Here is a 23,736-nt window from a genome sequence, read left to right as displayed (position 1 = left end):
TGTTATAATTAAGGAAACTTTGCCCTTGCTTAGTCTAATAATTAAATAATTATGTAATATTATTGTTGTTAAAATGATATCCGACAATGCGTCTGAGCCTTGATAGCCTGAAACACAGGTTTAAATAAACCTAGTTCGGGTGGTCCCGATGTTTAGAATTAGAACTGTTTTTAGTTTTATTATTGCCTGTATGTAGATATTAGCCTAGATTAACTTAGTTTATCCGAATGTTATTATTAAGACAGTTTGTTTTACCTCAACATCTGAGACATTTTAATTACTAATTCATGTGATTTATGTTTTTTAAATAAATTTTTATTAATTATTATTAATTTATTAAAATTGCTTCTAAACTTGGCTATATGACACAAATTAATACGCTGTACACTATTAATACTAATTATATAATTTACTTAACAACTCTAGTATGTAGGCTAAACTTAGGCCTAGATACATCTGTGATCTGACCTTAGTCGATAAATGATTTAAGTCTATTATGGAGATATATTGAGTCTTGCGCTACTTTAGCTTGTAGGTACGGCTATTTATTTTTATATGCTTATATATCTACCTAACCTAACTATAAAGTAGGTAATCTGAACCTATACTATATCAGGCAAAATACTTATCTTTTGCCTGATATAGTATATATAGGTTTTCTTATAAAATAATACATAAATATTGAAAATCCAAGACATAAAATTGATTTTATTTCCCTTCGTGTCCTTTTTGAAAATCTCATATCTGTAACGGAAAGTGTTGCGGATTGAAAATAAAAGTCTAGCCAGCTTGAGACTCGAGATTTTTACTCTCTACAAAAGTATGCGTGTAAACAGTTGTAACTTGCCGGTTGCATTACTATGATTATTGCCTAATGCACATAGCTAAAGTATATACTTACTTACTGGAAAACTACTTACTAGTTATATGCTTGCATATGTTTCTTCACGTTTTCCGCATCGTTCGTAACACGAGTATCTGCTTACTAGAGATAGGATAATGTTAATGTTTGGCTTTGGTACACTCGTATTTAAAGCTATGACATAAAATGGGTACAGTTAGGGCTGTAACTAAATATCAAAGAACCCTCGTAACTAAGCAAGCTGCAATGACACTCCAGCCTGTAAAGACTGTACCTACTTACCCAGCCTGTAGGTAAAGACTGCACTTACAGATGTTAGATTTCATGAAAGTGGATGAGCCATTCTTGTGTACCTGCACAATGTTTTGGTATGCGTAAGCTCGGGGGCGCTGACTACCTAGTGGTTGATTCGCCAAGCCATAAAAGAAAATGTGCATATTCATTTAGACAGGTAACTGGGTTGAAGTAACACACCCAATGTTATGTAGGTCTTGTCAGATTAGAACATAAGCTAACGAAGAGTAGGTAGGCAAAGTTGCCTAACAAAATCATGGAAACTCGAGAAAACCATAGTCTACAATTACATGCATCCGATGTCAAAAGGTCATTCACCTATTATGTAACGCGAATCAAGTCTAGCCGCAAGTTCACAACTTATTGCATTCGAGTTGGTTCATTATACATATTTGCATGAATGAAAATGTACTTACATTACTTCGGTACGTAGAATACGTACATCAATAAGGTTTTAGACATCAGTCTGCGGTTGCTTAGTCATGTTGAGTCGTGGTCGGATTGTGGTGAAATGATTTGGTGGTCTGGTAATGGCAAACAACTGCTGTGAATGGACTCTGTATTTAGATAAAACTGAGAATCGTGCAGCTCGTATTTATAATAGTACTAACTGATTCATCCGGTTTCCCCCGCGTCCCTAAGGATATCTTCATGTATTTTATTTTGATTATTTGTCTGTAATTTTAAAATACACTGATTTGTAAATGTAAATACCATGTAGCATTTTAATTGTGATGCCCTGTATTAGTTTTAAGTTGTCTAAATATATAAGTTTATTTTATTTTCAATTAATGTAAATATTTTGTGAATAAATAACCAAACTTCTGTTAAAAAAAAAAAAAAATTAATTGTCATTTTATCCTCATTTGCCTTGCGATTCTACATGATCTTCGCATCTTCTTATCTAATTTCTTATTTAAAGAGGCATCCATGAAATTCCTTTTTAAAATTAAAATACCATCAGCGAAGAATTAAAGTCTCACGTCATTAAAACTTAATTTATTTTTAAATATTGTTTCTAAACATGTTATTGCTTAATATTCCAGTTAATTGCTTAAAAAATATTTGTCACAACCAAGAATAGTATCTCAACTTACACTATTAGGTATAATTTTATTTACTTCTTGTCGTAAATATTAAATAACCATCAACAAAGCCACATATAATAACCACATCTAATACAAAGTTCTATAAATCGATCTTAATCCATAGTAAAAAAGTTGAAAATGTTTCAAAAAATATTTATGGTCTTATTACAACATGAACTTAACCTACCTTCGATTTCTATTCTTCCATATACAGAGATATATGTGGGTAATCATCATCAGACAATTAACATTCTGGTTGTAATAACATATAACAATTTGTAGATGATGAAGATAAGTCTAAAGCTTTGCAGGGCGCTAGGTGATTTTTGAATATATCCATAGGGTGGGTTTCATCAGCGACGAAAACGATAAACAACCCATAACTAGTTGTTATATTGGTTCATTATACGGAACACATAAGTACGTGGACCACGTAAATGTAGGTGCTGCGGCTGATCTCTCTCCGGTCGTGTCGGATTGCCGTTCCATCGCAAGCAGAGAATGAAGGAATAGTGAGTGCACCTGTGTCTGCACTGTGTTGTGCACTATTATATGTCCTGTTGGCTAATCTCATTACATTAGAACAGCCGCCGTAGCCGGTAATCGGCTAGGAGGACATCATCATTATGCTTTGGTCATAGATATAGTTACATGATGCCACCCACCCTAAGTAACAAAACCATTCACAAAATGAAAAGCATTTTCACCATCTTTCTTCTTCAATTCTCTATTGTATCTTCTTCTAGACAAAGACTGCTCTCAACCTCTGTATTGACCTGTGATATCTTCACAATACTATCATTTTTTTCTACCAAGGCTTGAGTTTTTTCCGAACTCACTTTTAAAGCTTGCAGTTGAGAAGAGATGAAATGTTCTGATATATGCTGACGAAGTTCTGTTTTGAGTCTGAAGCTTTGAGTACATTCGTTACATCTGTGGATAAAAAAATGGTAACTATATAATGTAGTTTTCATATTAAACCTATGTATATTGATCAAGTAGACTTTTGTAAAACCTGAGACCTCTAAGTACTAAAATTTAGCATTTCGTCTCTTAACAATAAGTATTTCTTGCATTTATATAGCTTCCTGGATAGAACACTTCGATAACAAAATATATCATAGTCATAATAAAACATAGTCTTATATATGTATAAAAAAAGAAATAAAGAAAAAAACTCCAAACTTACTTATACATAGCATTTCCCAAATGTGAGCGAGTGTGCTTGACCAAATCGTTGCTCTGTGTGAAAGTACGATCGCATATCTCACAGCGATATGGACGTTCACCCGTATGGATCCTGTTGTGGCGCTTCAGATGGTATTTACTTGTGAACCTATAAAAAAATTAAAACAATTTATTTTCTACTATTTTTTGTAGTTGAGGACAACGCCATCTATCGACACGTTACAGATACTAGTAAAAAAACACTAGCGAACATTGGCGACAGCCCTAAATATTTTATTTAGCTAAGAATACTGCCCTCTCACACCAAGCTATGGAGGCTTTAAATATATTTACAGGGACCTCTTTACCACCAAGGTTGCCTGGAAGCAGTGAATGTGGGTTTCTAAAGATAAATCAAACTGGCGAACCCTGGAGGAAAGCCTTTGTCCAGCAGTGGACGTCTTTCGGCCGAAAGGACTACGATGGCGATTTTTCAATATTCATAACTTCCCTGTCCCAAGAATCCTATCTGATACCATCGATTGTTTAACTATTGTGCATGCAATGTGGACAGTAAAGTGGTTAAAGTACTGATATTGAGATACTCCAATGCTACTTACTTCATAGGACAAGCATCACACTGGTAAGGTTTGATATCTAAATGCCTCAACTTGTGTTTGGTTAAAGAACTTCTCTTCGTGAATTTAGAGTTGCATTGATCACAGGTGTAAGATTTTACTCCTGTGTGGGTTGTACTGTGGGACTTCAGTTCACCTGGAATTTTTATATTAGAAGGTATTAATCTTATCATTTTAGTATCAAGAAATGAGGCATTTTCTTTATTTTTTGGTTTAGTTTTAAATTTCTCAAAAATATGCTGTAAGCTTTAATGTGTTATGTTAAACCTGTCCTAGACATTCGTGTCTTTATAGTAGTTCTTAAGTAATTTAAACGTAAAAAATGTTGATCAGCAATTTTTTGGTTTTGAGTTGCAGAAGTAAACCAATTAATCATTGAAGTCATCTCCAAAATAACAGTTTGTAAATTCTTGGCAAAAATAACTTTCATTTCAATTATCTGCTTACCTTTACTGATAAACTTCCTTGGACACAAATTGCAAGCAAAGGTCTTCAGTCCAACATGCCTTTTCATATGCTGATTCAAGTTATTGCTGGTCTCAAACCTTTTCCCACAAGTAGAACATAAGTGGGGCTTTTCTCTTGTATGAATCTTTATATGACTTGTTAGCGTTGACAGGTGAGCAAAAGATTTTGTACAGATAGGACAGGAATGAGGTTTTATACCATTGTGTTTATTTAAATGTTCTGCTAAGTTAGTCTCCGTTACAAATGTCTTGGGGCATAGAGAACATTTGAATGGGCGATTGTTCTCATGACATAGTTCATGCCGCTTTAAATGGGACATTTTTTTAAACACCTTGCTACATATTGAACATGACAGTACTCGGTCTTTAGAAGCATGTTTTCTTTTATGAGCAGAAAGTGAGTTTACAGACTTGAAATAAGCTGGACAAACATCACATTGTAACATCTCATCTGTGTTATGGTTTATTTCATCCTTATAAGAATTTTCAGCACCCTGCCGATGTGTGAGCAAATGTTTGACATACCTATAATTGTATTTGAATGTTTGTGCACAAATATTGCAAGTGTAATTGTATGCATGTTTGAGTTTATGTATTTGTAGCTTCTTTTGTGATTTAAACTCTTTACTGCAAGTATTACATTTGAGTGTTGGAGCTTTTTGGCGTTTTGTTTGACACTCTTCAAGTTGGCTGGCATCAGATATGTCTGAATATGGAGGTCCTGCATTGTATGGATTTAATTCATGCTTAACTGTCATGTCTGAGTCAATACTGTCATCCCCAATTTGAATTTCAATTTGATACTGATTGTAATCATTTTCCAGTTTAATTTTAACATCATTGCTTTCATCCGCATCACTTTTATTGAGTGTTTTAGAAACATGCTCGCGTAACTGTGCATCAGCTTCCAGTGCTGCACTCTTAAATGCATTGAAACTTAATAAACAGTTGTAACAAATATTACATAGCTTCTTTGGTAATTGGTCCTCCATTACAACCTGAAAAAAGTTATTTTATGCCGCGTCATTACTTTATAGCCTCACAAACAAAATGAATAATGGGATTCATTAAATATTTACCTTGATAGTTGTAATTGAATATATTAGTTCAGCAATATTAATTAAATTACTATTTTCCTGAAATATACCAATCATAGGTTCTAGAGTATCAACCTGTTCTCTCAAGCAAGTACGACAACATACTTCAAGATTTTTAGTAACAGAACTCATCACTATTGAGATATACTTGCTTAAAATCGTGTCTTGTTCTACAATTAACCCTTAATTAAGGCTCCTAGGAAAACTAGAATATAAATTACAGAGATATAACAAAGTTTTAGTCGGCAATTTCCAATTTCTAGTTTGTTTGGTATTTATTTATTTACGTTGACCCGTCAAACTGTCACTTTGATGGATGAATGAATGTCATTGTCAATTCCCAATAGTGCTGTAAATATCTCTTTCGGATTCGAAAGTAAATTGTCTTAAATCGATTATCAATTCTTATATTATTAATTATAAAAAATAATTATTTTAACTAACCAGCCTTATAAGACAACCCGCCTATCTAAAAAGTGATGGGTAAATTATTAAAGAATATTTCTGTTAATATTGTAAGATGATAGTGAAATTGCCCTGAAACTACACATTATTTTGGCTATTTAAGCAAGATAAAAAAAAATTGGTTGCCTGTAAAGTCGGTAAACAGGCGAAAGTTTTACGTGACAACGACTTTGAGTCTCTCTCGCTCTTAGGCGGGCTAACCATGCCCTAGTGGAAGGGACGCGTGCCTTTCACTTTTTATGTCTGTCTCTCTCGCTCTTAGGCGGGCTAACCATGCCCGAGTGGAAGGGACGCGTGCCTCTCACTCGCTCTCATTGTGAGCGCATAACGTGAGCGCAGCGTAACGCAGTTTCTTGAAGTGTCACCCGGCAAACCAATTTATAAGACGTTGTCACGTCAAAAGGAATATAGGCAAAGTAAGTAAAACAAACTTTGTAGAGATATAAAAAAATATTTTAATGAATATTTTCTTTCTTTTTAAATAAAAGTTTTGTTCCCAAGAAAATGTTAGATGGCGTTGTACCTACTACGTTACTGGGCCATTGCAAAAATGCCAAGATAAAAAAACATTGCGCCGAACCCTTTACGTGGCTCGGTTCAAGAAAGTCAGATTGTATTCAAAATCTCTGGAGATATTCGGATAATAATCTGGCTGACCTCTTATTTCATTTTATTCCTTATTTTCTATTTTTTATGGTTGAAGACAAGGACGTTGATAAGATATGCCGTTCCGTTCCTTCCAGTGACGTCGTAACAAGATCAGCGCCGTCTAGGCATCAGCTAGGAAAAGAATAAAAAGAAAATCCTTCAAAAAAAGGCATCTGGCATCGAAAAACTACTAATCGAATGGAGCGTACCTGGCAGCATTGTCAGAGCAATAGAGAAGATTTAGTAAGTCTTCATTTGAATCGATACCTTATTTGCTAATTTACAACACTACGAATGACCATTCTTTCATTCAGCCCAGCTCAATTCAGCTGTCACTTCACCACCATCCGACAGCCAACATCAAGTTCGACTTGTATAATCATTTTAAATTTCACGCGTGTTTAATTTCAAAATAAAACTCAGTAACATGTAGATAGATTCCAGTAAGATAGTGTTTTCTCCTCTTACGGTAAGTCAGAAGTCAAATTATTATGTTACCTAATTGTTTTCAAAAATATAACTGTCTCCTATTATAATTGCAATGAGATGTGTAATTTAATACCTGCGCAATTTTGAGGTAAAACAAATTGATCAATTACGGTATTTGATCATTTACTGTGCCTAGGAGCAGTAAATAATCATTGAAGAATATAGACAATTTTAATTATTTTTTATGTACCATAGGAACTAAATAAAATGATTAGATCTGTAATCTAAGTTTCGGTTTTTTAAATATAATTTTGTTACACCTCTACTCTTCTTTTTTTTTAATAAAAAACCGGCCAAGTGCGAGTCGAACTCGTGCACGAAGGGTTCCGTAAATTACAGTTAAATCAACCTATCTCAAAAACTATAAGAGATACTTTGATCAAACCAAAAATCGTTGAAAGAGTTAATTAGCATGCATCACCTCTATTTTTTTTAGAATTTTATACCCCGTAGTTATAAAAAGAGGGGGACATACTTTTACGACTTTGAGAGCTGATATCTCAAAACCGTTCACTTTAAGAAAAATGTTTTTTAGAAAACTTTATATCATTTTAAAAGACCTTTCCATTGATACCCCACACGGGTATGTACATCGAAAAAAAAAATTTCATCCCTCAGTTACATGTATGGGGGGCCCCACCCCCAATTCTTTTTTTTACTATTTAGTGTCATATTTTTGTAGCGGTTCATACAACACATATTCCCATCAAATTTCATCACTGTAGTACTTATAGTTTCCGAGTAAATCGGCTGTGACAGACGGACAGACGGACAGACGGACAGACGGACAGACGGACAGACGGACATGACGAAACTATAAGGGTTCCGTTTTTGCCATTTTGGCTACGGAACCCTAAAAATCTGAGATTAATGCGATTGAGTAGGTAGGCATGAAATAATCAAAAATCATAAACATGATATTAATTTGATGCTAATGCTGTTGTAATATATTTAATAAAATATTATTTACTGCCTTAAATACCACTGGGACCATAAGTTATTTAATACCTATTTTAATGTTATTAAATGAACAAAAAAGGGACTTTAAATATTTATAGTAGGTACAGTGGAATATATCCTTGAAAAATAAAAAACCTTCTCAATTTAAATGCAATCAATAAACACCTTTGTTTATAAAGAAATAAGGTGGATATTGCGGTAGTACAATATCAAATTAAGTATGATCCAAGTGAGTGAAGATTGATTGGTAAGTGCACATAGGTAGGTATGTATATGTTTATTTTATTTGTTGTAAAGAGATCAAGGTTTGTAAGTTTCACAGCTTGGTAACTATGTATGAACCTTTTACCTTAAGCTGTATGTGTTGAGTTTAATTTTTTTTTGTTATTTCTGCTGTTCAGCACAGAAACATCAGTAGAAAATTATTATATTATTTGTCCTTAAATATCCTGACTGTCAAGATATAAATTAAACAGAGAATTGTGATTATCCTAGTCAGAAAAATTTAAGATTTTTATATGTAACATTTTGTTGAATAAAAGACATTAATAAAATCATAAGGCAGAGTAGTAAGCATGAAAAAGGAAAATATAAAAATTAAAAATAATGTTACCCAACTCAACTGATTTGACTTTCCTGATTCAGCCAGGCAGACATTATTGGAAAAGAAAGAAAATGCTACCTACACAGAAATTAGAATTTTCCTTTTCAACTAATGTGTCAAGGTTAATTAAATTACAAATGACAAGTAATTAGATACAGGTATCCAAGTGTAACTATTTGACCGGGTTTAAAACAACTTCATTTAGTGAGAAAATAAACTGTTGCATACAATTAGTAGGCATCTACATTTCCAATTGTTTTCATACGAAAAAAATAAACACATACGTAAACCTTTTTGCATGATTTTGAATGAATTACTTCAAGTACGATCAATAGTTGTACATAAATCAGGGTAAACAGTAGTAAACTAATAGCATCGGGATTTCCCGCGCAGTTATGTGTAGGTAGCGTTCACTTGCAGCTGTATACCTAACATAATCTATACTTCCATAGTAATTTAATAAACATGAAATATTTTTTGTTTGTCTCTGTAAAGTGTCTGAAGCTACTGAACCAATTCGAAAATTCTTTCACTTTTTTAGAGCTACAATGTTCCTGAGTAACATAGGCTATATTTTATTCCGGTATGGGCAGTAGTCCCCCCAGGACGCGGGTGAATCCGCGGAAAAACAGCTAGTAATTAATACAGTCTTATTGGACGCGTTTAAACTGTTAATGACTAGAATTGCATAAATTGTACTTCACAATACAAGTAAGGGATTGGCAAAGCAAGGTTTATTTGAGGGCAGCAAATCCGGAGTTCAAATAGCTGTCACTTTAACACGTGAAATTATTATTAAAAAAAAAACCTGCAATGTCCATAGACTGCAAAAACAACCGGGAAAACTGCAAAAACAACTGAGAAAAAAATTGCTAAGAGTTTCCAAGCAGAAAAATGTACTATGTGCGTATTTACGTTGCTATTTGGGTGCAAAAGATTTCCCAGAATGTCCCAGATGCATTAGCAACTCATTGAATGAACCCTCCCTGTGAATGCAGCCTGAGGGAGTATCAGACTCTTACCGACTCAAACCCATCATGTTCCTTCTAGAGCCCTTCAAATAATTCATACGAACAATCTCGCAGCGCCGGCGTTCTATGTCAGCTGAATAATTATGTGCAACGTTATTATGTAATGCCTTCCTTTCTCTGTGATATATTTGGCTACACATGCTTTCGTACTGCATCCACGAGGATTGAATGGGTGCCATACTATAAAAATACTTACGAAGCGCATGATAGGTATCTTCCTTTCCCTTCGTCTCGTGACATCTATTTTGGTCGCATAGCTTAAAATGTTTTCAAGTCATTTAATAGCTTTTACTTTGCATTCTTTATTCCCTTTTAATAGCCATTACTTGCTGTGAGCAGTGTAAGCTTCAGCAAATATTTGAATGGGTAACTTTGGAACCTGGAAACAGTAACCTTCCAAATAAATCTCATATAGAAGAGTATGGATCTCTGGTCTGAAAAAAATATTATTATTAAATCCGAAATTAGGAAAGAACAGAGAGAAAATCACAACTCGCAAGTCATTGTACTTTTGTCATAGGAGTTTATTTTGAAAAAGAAGTTAATTGCTGCTCTAAAGGTATCTTTCGGCAATGATCATGCTGCACGTAGTTCATCGTGACATTTAGCTCCAGAATCTCTTGGACATCATAATGCTCAATGCCCTATAAAGAACCTTCCAGTGCCAACGTTTACACATGTCTGCACGAAAATATATTCGTGCATATCGATGTGTCCACTACGTGTACGTTACGCTATTTCTGTACAACATTCTCTTGGCACTGTCTTCTTACATAACATTGTTTAATAGTTCCTATCATTTTCTGAATGAAATTATCATAAGACTAATCTAAGCGTACAATTGTGGCACATTGTATTTTGGTAAGCTACATTTTATCATTCGTTTTATTGACGTGTTTATTCGTAGCACTTTCAATGTACCGTTTTATTGTCAAAGATTTATGGGTAACAATCGATTTTCATGGAAAACGATTTGCGTATGTCTCATAAAACAAAAGACACAAGCTAGAAAGAAAAGTAAGGACTAGCACCTAATAGTTTATGCGTCAAACAGGAGATATCACACACATTAAGGGTTGGCAAGTCTAAACAGTGTATCTGTAATCTGCCCATCACTTTCATGTAGGCCACAGCCCAGACATGTCATTTTCACTGTCTTGACTGCACCACGATCACGTTCACCAGTATCCTAATTACGTAATAGATATCTCTAGCCGTTTATTGCCATTGAACCTAGCTGATAAGCCTCTTTAGAGGTCGCTGTGACCTGTATAGTGTATAGTTTTACAAAACCCCACAAATCTTTAGTTGCGTGCCGGCAGCCGAAGCGTGTGGACGTGTTTTGTTATCGTAATTTTTGTTTATAATCGTGTACTACGAGTTTTTGAAGGTAATTTTTTTTGTCATATTTTTTACGAAAATTTAAATCTGGTTTTTACCAGCTTTGGTTTTGGCACTGTCCAAATATTAAACCAAATGTTATTTACCCCGTAGATAAGTACTGACGACCTTCGCTCATTAGTAACGTTTATCATTCAAAGTTATCTTATATACGAGAGTCGGGACATAGTAATTGCTCTTCTAATTATTGTGTATCATTGTAGGGTTTTCAAGTGCAAATATTTTTTATAAAGAATATTGCGTATCAATTTTTTAACGAGGTTGATTTGCGCTCTATCTGCAACTGATTTTCGCAATACTTATATGTATTGCGTTTTCTATGGAAGCAAATTACGAAAACGTCTCTCCGAAATCTTTTTTACGGTCATTACCTATATGACTATCAGGCTAGCCAAATATTCACAAATTATGAACATTAATTGGTGAATGAGAAAAGATCTAAGGTGGATCTAAGTTAGCAGGCGGTTCATAGTGGGACAAGTGCTATTTCGGCCATTTTAAACATTAAAAACTTTACTGACATGTTGATGACCACGAATCAGGATAAGTTTGTAAATATTTAAATAAGTGCAACATAACGTGATATTCCTGAACATACTTAGGTAAAGGAGTTATGAAATACCTATTTACACAAACGAACATTGAGGTCTTCTAACATACCCTGTTCTCAGATAATCAAGGGTCATCGTTGTTCCTTGGACCTATTTTATACATTGTTTGTGTACTGATAACGGTTAAGGATTAATGTCAATTTAATGTAGATTATTGTCAATATAATGTTTATCGTCATTTGATAATATACGCGTCCTCATGTCAATGCCTAGAGAGGTCAAAGTCCGAAGAAACCGGTATTTTATGCAGTTTTACCGGTTTTAATAGAAATTACGGTTTCTATACTTATGATTAAATTAATATTAATTTTCACGTTTGGAATTGTGTTAATGAACGAATCCAATGTATATTCTTTCCCAATTTGTTATTCAAAATAAATGTTTTTGTGTTCCTTCTAAGTTATTTTTAACTTTATTTTCCATTTTACATAACAAACGTCATACTGTCACAGATTACCACATACGTAGTTAGTGCGTAAGTACTGCTTCTACCAACAAAAAAAAATGTTTACCGATCTTCGTTCAGTTGAAGAGCTAAAACGTAGCTTCTTAATGTAAATCTACAAGGAAAAAGATATGACCCAGTGGTGCGACGTTTTCTTTATTTGCATAACGACAACAAACAGGTATGAGTGTGAGTTCAATGGCCGGCATTGGCACTCGATGTGTTGCCAAACAACTGTACGCGCGTTTCGAGTAAAATATCAAAGAGCAACCAACATTTTTTTTTTTTTTATATAGGCTCAGGTAGAGAGAGGAATTCTCTGGTCTGATAGTTCGATTAATTAGGAGAAGGCAATGTTGTTTGTGAAATATAATATAACCACCTAAGTACGTGCTGTTGTACCTATCCAAGTTTTTTTTTTTTTTATAATGTTAAAATTTATTATGAAATGTAGGCCACTTCGTGAAAAACGCCCAGTGGTTATGCGGTATACCAGGGAAGTAATTGCAGTTTTAAATAAATTGCAGGTGAATGCACCAATTTCATTTGACATTAATATAAAAGTACTTATGTTTGTAATTTATTAAAGGTTTGGTCTCTATCGTCCCTGAATAGTATGTTTGTTTTTAACCCCCGACGCAAAAACGACGGGGTGTTATAAGTTTTACGTGTCTGTGTGTGTGTGTGTGTGTGTGTGTGTGTGTGTGTGTGTGTGTGTGTGTGTGTGTATGTGGCATCGTAGCTCCCAAACGGATGATCCGATTGTAATGCGGTTTTTTTTGTTTAAAAGGTATGTCAGTCGGGAGTGTTCTTAGCTATGTTTGGTGGAAATCGGTTCAGGTCTTCAAGGTCATCAGCTCGTTTGCTAGATGTGATAGGAATGTTACACGCTCAGTTTACTTGCAAGTATATGTGGGATCTGAAATTTGAAACACTAATGTCTTTTGGAACCACTGAGCTGGTCTGCTGTTAGGGCACGAAGGTAGGAGACGTAACCCTGAACTGCCTTTTAGTAAACCCATCGAGTTTGGGCTCGTTGAATTTGTCTTGACGAGTCCTCTTCATGTTCCTGATTGACGAGAACCTGATGCTGGAAATGGGATGTGGCGGATGAAACCCTGGAATGCCGGAATGAAACGGATAAACCGATTTATATTTTTGCTGAAAATCTAGAATGTCCAAAGGTTAATCTTTATTGTTTCTCAATCTGTGCAATTCTCCCAGAGCCAGTTTGTCATGAGGATTTTTAAACAGCTTCCTTTGGCTGAGATCGCATATAGCGACCCCATCTTAAGATAAAATAAATTAAATGAAAGAAGGAAAAATTAAGGAGCTCCTTTAAAAAGCATGAAATAAAATTAAATAATAAATTTAAAAAAACCCCCGACCCAAAAAAAGTACGCAATAATTATGACAAAAGGTTAAAAACGCTGAACCCTATAAAAAGCAAAAAATAACTTTTAACACTACGTAAACTAAATTTTGACGTGTCGGGGGACCGCTTTTTACCTTCATAAATACTTACATAAATCAAATGATACCTACCTAATTATAGATAGTTCAACTCAGATTTGCGCGCGGCCCTATGTGTGCGTCGGCTTGTAAATATACAACTTTCATTCGTGTGACAGTGACGTCGTCCGAGCATGACGTGTTCTTTATCGCTTTTTGTTATGGGTACAGTCGTTTACGAAAATACTAATTATTCACGGAGAAATTTTTAAGGAGTCAGGTAAAGCGTTTCAAAAAATGAAACAACATTCAAAGCTTTTTATTATTATTAAATATGGTTTTTCATTATTTTCTCATACGTCTTTTCAAATTGACATTGACAGCATCTAAGAAATAAATGAGGTGAAATATCTAAGATGACTTAAATACTCCTTACATATTTTCTAGCTCGGGCTACGCGGACAATAAATAAAAGTGTGGACTAAGAATGTAAAAAGAGGTATAATCTAGTATAATAATGTAAACAAAATGTGTGGGGAATTTTAAAAAAATATATTGCTTCGCATAATGTCGACCAAAATAAGACGGAAATAATGAAACTCATAAATGAACGTTTAATGCCCGTTTTCACCAACAACCTCTTACCGTTTCCCTATCTAAATGCTACTTTTAGTAAGGATCCCTCCCAATTTGACACCTACCTAAATTCATTTTCACCACACTTGTACATGGATCCCTTAAGTAAGTGACAGATAACTAGTTCTACAAACGATAATGCAAAGTCGATATTTTATCGATAAAATGATTTTTCTGTACTTCTTAAGAAATAAACGTCTATCGAGTATATATTACTAAAGCCTGTGAGTTTTTTTTCTTGTGATGTTATTTTAATTTAACTTAAACTACATTACGCTATGTTTTATGCAATAAAACAGTAAAGAGGTTTTCTATAGGTGAATTTTTACCTATGTCATTCGCGCGTTTGTCAAATTGACTGATGTGTATGTGTACATAGAGTGAGGTTAATTTTGGGTTTATTATTGTCGAATAGATAAGTTTCTTTGGCAGAGAAGAGAAAACGAGGTTTTCTTCTGCAAGAAAGGTTTATCCTTTCTTGCAGAAGAAAAAGACAAGCTAGTGAAATTGCTGACGTCTCATAGAGACACAATATTAAACAAAAAACGGATGGGACCACGAACGAAGCCAAAAACAAAGCTTGGATCCAGTCACAAATAGTTTGAATGCGACAGGAACCCTTTACAGGTAAATGTGAATAATATCTGTGTATAATAATATAGTGTATTAAGATATTGCCGTACAACTGTGTTCCTTGTTTTACTGTCGGCTTCATTGTATTTTTGTTCTCCATGAGTTGATGGATTTAAGTATGGGGTTAAAATTATATATTTATTTAGTTTCAGGTGGTGCGAGAAATTGGAAAGACGTGTAAAAACATGCTGCGCCCAGCCCACCTCAAATTGAATTGGTGCAGGAGGATGATGATAATGTTTGGTACATCATATGAGGACTAATATTAAAATATTTGTTTACTATCTTTGTTTTAATTTACATAATTTATTATGTTCAATGTTAGCCTACTTCTTACCTCCAGAGGGTATATCCCTATCACCTAGGAGATAGGCTCCTCCATATTCACCATTTTCGAATCATTGGTATCTACTGCAGTTTTGGTATTTAAGGCCTATTCAAACCTGAGCGATATTCGCTGCCGCTGCGGGTAGAGGTAGATACCGTGCCGGTTTCGCTCAGGCATTTAGTATCAAGTATAGTTACCGGCACGGATATTGAGCTCTCGGCGGAAGAGTGGGGATCGCTTTGCGCACTGTACACAAGGCAATAAACCAATAAATGGCTTCTGCGCAGGTGAAGGTCAGGGCTCAATATCCGTGCCGATAACTATACCGCGGCTAGAGCGACCTGAGCGATATCCACTGCCGCTGTGGGTAGAAGTACATACCGCGCGGCAGCAGCGGCATGCATCCCGAACATCAACAGTAATATTAACGCATACCCACTGGGTTTTCTCTGTCGCAGGTGGTAGCGAATACCGCTTAGGTCTGAACAGTCATATTACCGCATACCCACAGGGTTTTCTCTGCCGTAGACGGTAGCGAATACCGCTTAGGTCTGAATAGGCCTATAGTTGTCCCGGCCACCGCGAAACTACATCAGTGATTACCAGATTTGCATCTGTTATGGTCTGTATATTTATGGACATGCAGGACTTCCTATTTTTGAATAATTCAGCGACATCACGACCTAGCAAGTGCATTCATAGCAAGTGATAACCTATAATCTTATAAAAAAGTCATGATCATCGTACTTTTTTCTCAGACATCTGCTCTTTCACGTAAGATAGGTACGTGGTCTTCTAATGATTATTATTTTACATATCCACAACCTCCACAGCTTCTAAACTTTCTAAAAGTTTACGTTTCTTTTTTTTTTTGCTTTTTAAACATGGTATTTTTGGTGTTACATAACATATAAAGGTACATTTCACTATCCATCGCCAGAAACGGTTCAAAATATGTTTGTATTCTGTAATGATAATGATAGGAGTTGTTTAAGCAGGCATCAATCGGGCTCCCAAGTTTAAGTGAAATTTTTAGGTTAAAATTGACACCTAGGCTTTGGTGAAAATGAAATTCTTATTAACCGTCAAATCCGTAGCGGACCCCAATCGGGGTCTGAACATCAATGTCACCGTAAGCTCGGTTTAGACCCCAATTGGGGTCTGCGAATCAGTCATACACTTTCCTAATTATTTACGCTCATATTTATTTTCTTTCCAATCAAACCACATTTGTGAGTACTAAATAAAATAACTAAATAAATTTAAATTATTTTTACGCATTCAAACCTTTCATATTTAGCATCCCGTTAGAAATATACCTTTTTAAAATCCAATCGTAATTACCGGGAATTCTGATCGAACTCGCCATGTTTGTTTACATTAGTTGTTTTTTTAAATTTGAAGACGCATAGACAAGATGGCGACGGTGATAGAAGTTTTGCATCGAATGATCCGATTCGTTAAAATAAAGAATCGATTTAATAATTTTATATTATAATATTACTAAATTGCACTTTTGTATAGGTACTTACCATAATCTGAAAATAAATTAGGAAAAGTAAAATGACTTAATTTATTTTGAAAAAAATGCTAGAAAATCAGTGGTAGAAAATACGTTGTAGCCGGAATAAAAAAAATCTTCGGTTTTTAGGATTTCTGAAGACGGCAAATGAAGACTTATTTATTTCTTCGGGTGTTTTATTCCTGTAGACCTGCCAAACTTAATGGCGATTCGTTACTTCCAACTTTTTAACTGAGCGGCAAAGCTATTTGAAGAGAGCCGTAGTTAGGTGTAGTTATCGCAAAATTTTATGACGATTTCATTGTTTGAAAGGGCAAATAGTTCGCTGTTCATCGAAAGCTGGTCCAAGATGGAAAGATGGCCGCCGCCGACTTATTTTTAACCGACTTCCCAAAAAGCGGAGGTTCTCAATTCGACCGTTTTTTTTGTATGTTTGTTACGCGATTACTCAGCCATTTATTTATCGATTTTAATGATTCTTTTTTTGTTTGATAGCGTATACTTCCGAGGTGGTCCCGTTATCATCAGGTCAGGATCTGATGATGGAACCTTGAGAAATCGAGGGCGACTTTCGAAAGTTGCAGAAATACATAGGTTGAAATCTTATCACTCAGGTGTTTGCCTGGTAACACTATTCAACACTGAAGGTTTTGAGCTGAACTGATGATGGAGACCAGTGAAGTTCGAGGGAACTCGACAACTGAATATTTAAACTTTCTCGTGTTTGTGCTTATATTATTTACGAGGCCTCTGCAACAGTGAAGGAGATGGAGACGAGAGAAGTTTGGTTGTCGAGATCCCTCGACCTTCTCTGGTCTCCATCATCAGGTCAGCTCCAAACCTTCACTGTTTCATAGTGTTCTCAGACATACATCTGAGTGTCAAGTTATAACCTTATCTATGCTTACAATTTTCGAGAGTTGCCCTCGATTTCTCAAGGTTTCCATCATCAGATCCTGGACCTAATAACAAATATGGGGAATATACCCTTTCGACCAAAAACAAACATCCAAATTGAGAACCACCTCCTTTTTGGGATTCGGTTAAAATATTTGGTGACTTTAAAATCAATCAATTATTATTATTGTTTCTCATCATCAAATAAGTACATTACTTTGGTAGTTACAAATTGCATTATATTTCAGAACACCAGGCTTACCCTCATCATCATCATCATCATCAGCCTATCGCAGTCCACTGCTGGACATAGGCCTCTCCAAGTGCACGCCACTGAGATCGATTGAAGTAGGCTAAATACCTCTATGAGCAGGCTTACCCTCCGCCGAAACAAAAATCTTAGAATTGTTCAGAAATAATATAAGAATAAATTAAAATTCCGTAATAGGTAATAAAAATTCAATTAAAGTTAAAAATTATTACGAATGACGCAACACCAAAATAAATAATACATATAAAAATTTAATGCTAAAATCTTTCATAAAACTTAAATATCTTTTTTCTTAACAACAAAAACAAATTGAACCTATAATTTAAAATTAATAAATAAAATTGAAATAAGTTGCTATTAAAAAAGATATATAAAATTGGTATTCGATTATTTATAATAAATATCCGATTTAGGTATCGAATGCACACCGATGATTGAAAAAAAAAATAAAACTCTATTCCAAACTCTACTTGTCTGTGACTTTGATCTTGTAAATATTGTTCATTTTTATTGTGTATTTTATGTGCTGATTTTTTAGTTATTGAACATAAATAAGTGCACGAAATGTATTGCAATGGATTGAAAATGTTATAAATATGACGTTTGTGATGTGTTTGAGAAAGTGATGCGATTATTTATTGGTAAGTTTTCACCAAATTTGAAATGCCTAACTTTTCGATAGACTTAAAAACACCGTAATTATTATATTTTTCTGAATTAACTGACCCCATTTGACCTTTGCACGTTGTTGTCAAATAAGTGAGCTCTAAAGTTATAGGTAAAATACTTCTAATCAGGCATTACGGACTTAGAATTCATGTGTTGAAAGTTAGTACAAATTTTTGACTTCCATGTCGCGATTCAAAATATCCCGCCGAATCAACGGTATAGTCATATGTCAAAATCTTGTCGAGCAGAGGGGTTAAGTGTTCCGTAAATGCTCCCTAAATTTAGGTATTCGTTGGTGAAAACGGGCATGAGTCAAATTGATGAAGGGATGTGGGGATACTTGTCGACATGTATAATAGAAAAAAGAAGAATACTATACACATTTTGACATGGAGTCAGAATTTATAATTCACCTTGAAGAGTAGCGAATCCGAAAATTCATCATTTGATTTTTCAAGTAGCGATTCATAATCATTTTAAATAAATAAACATTAAGGGCCTTACTACAAAAACTTTAAACCCTGTTTTACACTTGTCTAATAAAATTTTGGCTGCAAAATGAACCATATGTCAACGTCATAATTTGACATTTTTTTAGACAAGGCATAAACTGACGTTTAAAAGTTTTTGTGGTAAGACGGTAAATTACGTAATAACTGTTTTTCTTTAAACACCCGTATACAACCCCTAAATAACTGTATTGTACCCGACTGTACCTCTTGTCACGCACACAAAGTCACTGTATATGTACAAGGGTTACCCACACATAAGGCCGCGCGCACGACTGAGTTGAACTTACTATACAACATTCGTTTAAAAAATTTACATATCTAAAGTAATGAATTAGAGCGGTCCCCCGACACGACAAAATTTAGTTTACGTAGTGTTAAAAGTTATTTTTTGCTTTTTATAGGGTTCAGCGTTTTTAACCTTTTGTCATAATTATTGCGTACTTTTTTTGGGTCGGGGGTTTTTTTTGTATTTACTTATCTCGAGAGAATCCAGGCTGAGTTAAATGATAACTTTTGCATCATAGTCAACTGATGAAATAGTGATTGCGTCAAATGCCTTTTTAATTTAACTTTTTATCGGTTTTTGTATACTTTAAGATATGTGCGTTGTTTAGGCTATGAAGGGAGATTATGTTAATGAAGATTATTGCTTTAATTTAATTATAGACAGACATACCCGGTAATTTGAAAAACTGTCATAATGTAATTAATGGCACAACTAATGCTTTTAAGCCTATTACGGTATACGACCTAGATTTTGGCTTAGGCCGTCTAGACAGCGGTACGCAGGCGTATTAGAGTAAACCTAATCCTACTTACAATTTCTGCTACGTTATATTGATTGACCGAACCTTGTGTACTCGATACCGAAATCGGTTAGATTTGTGTACTTTGACTTCGGGTGTGGTGTACAAATATTTATCGGTATATTGCGTTATATCTTGTTTTTCTTCTGACGTCTTGTTGAGTCTACTTAAGAGTACCTAATAATGAGTTGATATTGCATTACATCCTGGTCGCTTGCTTTTTCTGTCAAAAAATAATCAAATGTTTGGAGATGACTTATCTGTTACTAAAAGTCTGAATTTTGTCACTGTTAAAGAAATGTTTATAGTAAGGTTCAAGTTTGGAACTGCTTATAGGATATAGGTAGGTATACCCAGTTACTTAAGAGTTATAACGTAGGAGAGTGGCATATTTATAGAATGTCTCGACGTCTAGAGACGCTCCATAGCACAGAGATCAGGCGTCTAATTTTCGTTAGACTGAAATCCAATGATATTGATCTCATTAGGCGTAGGAAGAAACCACAACAGAGTGATGTTCGAAAAGTGCTGATTTTGAGTCAATTTAGAAATAGGAACTTAAATGCTATTCAATTTTGGAAATGTAAACTTACGTAGTTTTTCAGACGTCGTTCTTGAATTTATTGGACAAAGCTGGGCAAACTTTAACGATCTCCGAAACCTAGCCAACAATTATTTCCAGTTCGATACAATCTCATAACTATGTTGGCAAGAATCAAAGTTTGTAGCAATAAAGGCTGTTCCAAGTCTGAGACTAAAATAGGCATAAACAACACACATTAATCAAATGTCCGAAGACCTATAAAATGGCATTGAATTAGAAACATGCAAAAGAATCCTTGTAACAATGATTGTCGATTGATTTGATTCTCCTCTGAAACAATCGTAGGAAGCCTGAACAATGACATAAATGCACTATGTATATGGCGATATACACATTCATAGAACACATACCTACTTATGACATTCCTTCAGTGGCAATTAAATGCATTAATATCGTAATTACAAGGGTAACCAAAAGGTTTTATTTGGCCGGAGTAGCTACATGGTCAGGTGTCATGTTTTTGGAAGTTGTCTTCCAAAATACTAGTTTCTTTAAAACATAAACGCGCTCATCATCAGGAAAATGTATTTAGAATTAGGTACCATTTTGGAATCCGTCATTGATTTTGATGCAAAGGCTGAACTTTGATATGCAACACAAAGTTTATTGTACTCGAGTGATAAGATGTGAAGAGGTAATCTAAACTCAGACGTACCTGAAAGTAGCAGTCGTAAAGTTGATACATATCTCTAAAGTATATAACCGTATGATAAAGTTAATTGATAAGGTGATTAATACGTAGATAGTTGTGACGACAAAGATCTGTAAGGAGATTATTTAACAACTATCAATCGTTGTTTCTTTGAAATTATATTATAGCAGAATATTAGACAGACGAATCTTAACTACTTATTTGATATCAATTAGTAGAATATCAACGTTATCCTTGGAACTAAACGATTGTGAGGCAAACTTATTGATGGAAATGTATCTTTAATGTGTACTTCATTACTTTTACATCGATGATTTCATGTCTGGTGCATATAAAAACTATATTCTTGTCAAGCTGAGAGGCTCTTTGCGCGAATCAAAAATAATACTTAGGAACTAGGTAATAATATTTTCTGTCATCACCCAATGTGCCTGAAAAAATTAATAAGTTAGGTAGACATTTAAATAAAACTACTTTTACGGATTTTATCGCGGTTATATTATATTATTTCGCGTAAGTGTCAGAAATCAATAAGTTAGGTAGATCCAATCCATACTCGATACCGATTTATACGATACATAATTTGATCTTCTAGTTCATGGATCTTATAATAGCAATACAGCAATTATCCTAGGAAAGGCACGTGCAGAATCCTTCTTTTATTTTGCCTTTTTGTGTTTTGTTCAACATGGCGTGTCTGCTGCCAAATTGGTTGAAATCTTTTTGTTCGTTCTTTTCAAAATAACAAACAAAAAGATGGTAATAGGCGGTTAGACTCGATTTTCTTGTGTGTTTTTAATTGTTATGAGTCAGAGATTTCAGAGTTCTAATTATCTTGACTTGTTCTTTCCGAAAAAGGAACGTGTAGGAGAATTTCAACGTATTTAAAGATGATTTAACTACTTATTATCAACTAACTTATAGTTTGTTCACATGTCTCACGTTGTATTATTTACATAATCATGCGCACATACAAAATCATTTAAGCATGTCTACAAACTGTGTAAACGTGACTAAAATAAGTAGCGTGTAGCCATTGTAATGTAAAACATTAGGTTGTTCTAATTGATCTTTTTATAGAGTGAGCTCACCTAGCGAACCCAGGTATCAAAGTTTTCTCAAACCCACCTCTGACTTAAAAAATCGCTGTCTCTGTATGTTGGTACCTGATGCCAGCTAAAACAGCTATCTGTAGTATAATTTGATGTTTATTGAGCTCTTATTAAGAGGTTTTCACCTTATATCTTAAATCCTTTTTTACAGTTTTTGCTATAAGTAGGTATTACGAAAAGTTGACTCTTGTCTTACAAATATTTAATTGCTGTTAAAACAATTTGATACGCTCTCATTGTTAATTCAAGTTCAAGTCCATTTTTTTCAGAACGATTTTGCTTCTAGCCACTTTCACTAGCACTTATGATATTATCCCTGCCTGCCTTCATCCGCCCTCTTCATAAAGCGAAGGAATAATAAAGTTATAGAAGGAACTCCACAGCAACACAACATTTACATATTCCATAAGTATATCTGTGTACCTATGTGTAACAACTGAACACTGACCGAGTTCTGTTCTGAGTAGCTACACTTGAATTAAACGCGCAATACACTTATGTCCTTCTATGACTTATGTCCTGAGGCCAATGCCAACATCTGGTCGAGCTTGCAGTCACGAGTGTACCACTTGTTTACTAATACAAATTCGAGTTTGTTTGTATATTTTTTTTGTCATGCTGTTACAAAATTATAAACCGGTAATCGAGATCAATGTCGTCTTGGTTTGGACTTTAGCACGAGACTGGTTCAAAAGCAGTCAAATATTGTCTAATTAAAATCAAAGAAAACTTTGTATTGCAATCTGGACTCTGGAATCGCCAATCTGGAATATGCTCTTCCCCGGTTTTTGGTGCAAAGAATGCATTATGTTACATCGGAAAAATAAGGTGCTCAATTATCGTAACCACATTTCCAAACAAGATTATTTTCGCAATGTACCGAGTATTGTTCCCTGCGGCACTCCTAATTCAAACATCGCATGCAGCTTGCAATCACGTTCATGGTTCTGATTATCCTAAGTACTACTTCTAGCTACGTCAGCATAGCGCCATTGCTATAGTCACGCTATGAGGTCGGAGATCGCAACTGCATAATACTTCAAGTTGCTATGTAATAGGTAGCTATAGATAGCCTATTGAACTTTGTGACTTTTACATTGTAGAAACACGCGGTGATAATTTTAGCACTACACTAATTAAAAAGTTTTAGTAGACGTTTAATTAATAGTAACTGCTTTTATGCAACTTCGTAGCTTAGGTAATAGCATAGTTTAAAAATACTTGAAAGTGAATGCAAATAGGTACTTAGAAAAAAAATATTTTCAATTTGTACCTGTATGGAAAAATGTTACGTTCATGTTTGTATTCCAAGTTAGTCCAAATTATAGCAATTTTACTTCAATTAACAACATGAATTCGCATTTCAGTGCTAATA

General features: G+C 34.6%; 2 protein-coding genes and 2 long non-coding RNA genes across 5 annotated transcripts in view; 2 read left to right on the top strand and 2 right to left on the bottom strand.

The window, feature by feature from the left end:
* The window catches only part of LOC135117921 (uncharacterized), a 343,287-nt gene that overhangs the window by 312,663 nt on the left and 6,888 nt on the right, over positions 1–23,736 (bottom strand). The window lies entirely within an intron of this gene.
* LOC110372187 (zinc finger protein ZFP2) lies at positions 2,141–5,921 on the bottom strand. The gene is made up of 5 exons (XM_064038612.1): positions 5,596–5,921; positions 4,497–5,514; positions 4,032–4,185; positions 3,434–3,580; positions 2,141–3,177 (listed from the first exon to the last, which is right to left on the bottom strand). Exons 1-5 carry the CDS (start codon positions 5,743–5,745, stop codon positions 2,964–2,966), a joined length of 1,683 nt encoding a protein of 560 aa, XP_063894682.1. The 5' UTR covers positions 5,746–5,921; the 3' UTR covers positions 2,141–2,963.
* LOC110372103 (pyruvate carboxylase, mitochondrial) overlaps positions 7,002–23,736 on the top strand; it is a 36,925-nt gene continuing 20,190 nt past the window's right edge. Inside the window, exon 1 of one of the 2 annotated variants that reach the window (XM_049844310.2) lies at positions 7,002–7,195. The gene's annotated coding sequence lies outside the window, so the exon portion shown is untranslated. The remainder of the gene's footprint in view (positions 7,196–23,736) is intronic. The other variant, XM_049844309.2, reaches the window with a different exon arrangement.
* Positions 14,331–16,596, top strand: LOC135117945 (uncharacterized). The gene is made up of 2 exons (XR_010277270.1): positions 14,331–14,579; positions 14,840–16,596. It is a non-coding gene; the product is annotated as an uncharacterized LOC135117945 (long non-coding RNA).

The sequence above is a fragment of the Helicoverpa armigera genome, chromosome 16, assembly GCF_030705265.1.
Source record: "Helicoverpa armigera isolate CAAS_96S chromosome 16, ASM3070526v1, whole genome shotgun sequence".
Taxonomy (NCBI): domain Eukaryota; kingdom Metazoa; phylum Arthropoda; class Insecta; order Lepidoptera; family Noctuidae; genus Helicoverpa; species Helicoverpa armigera.
This window is presented reverse-complemented; position numbering and strand designations above follow the sequence as displayed.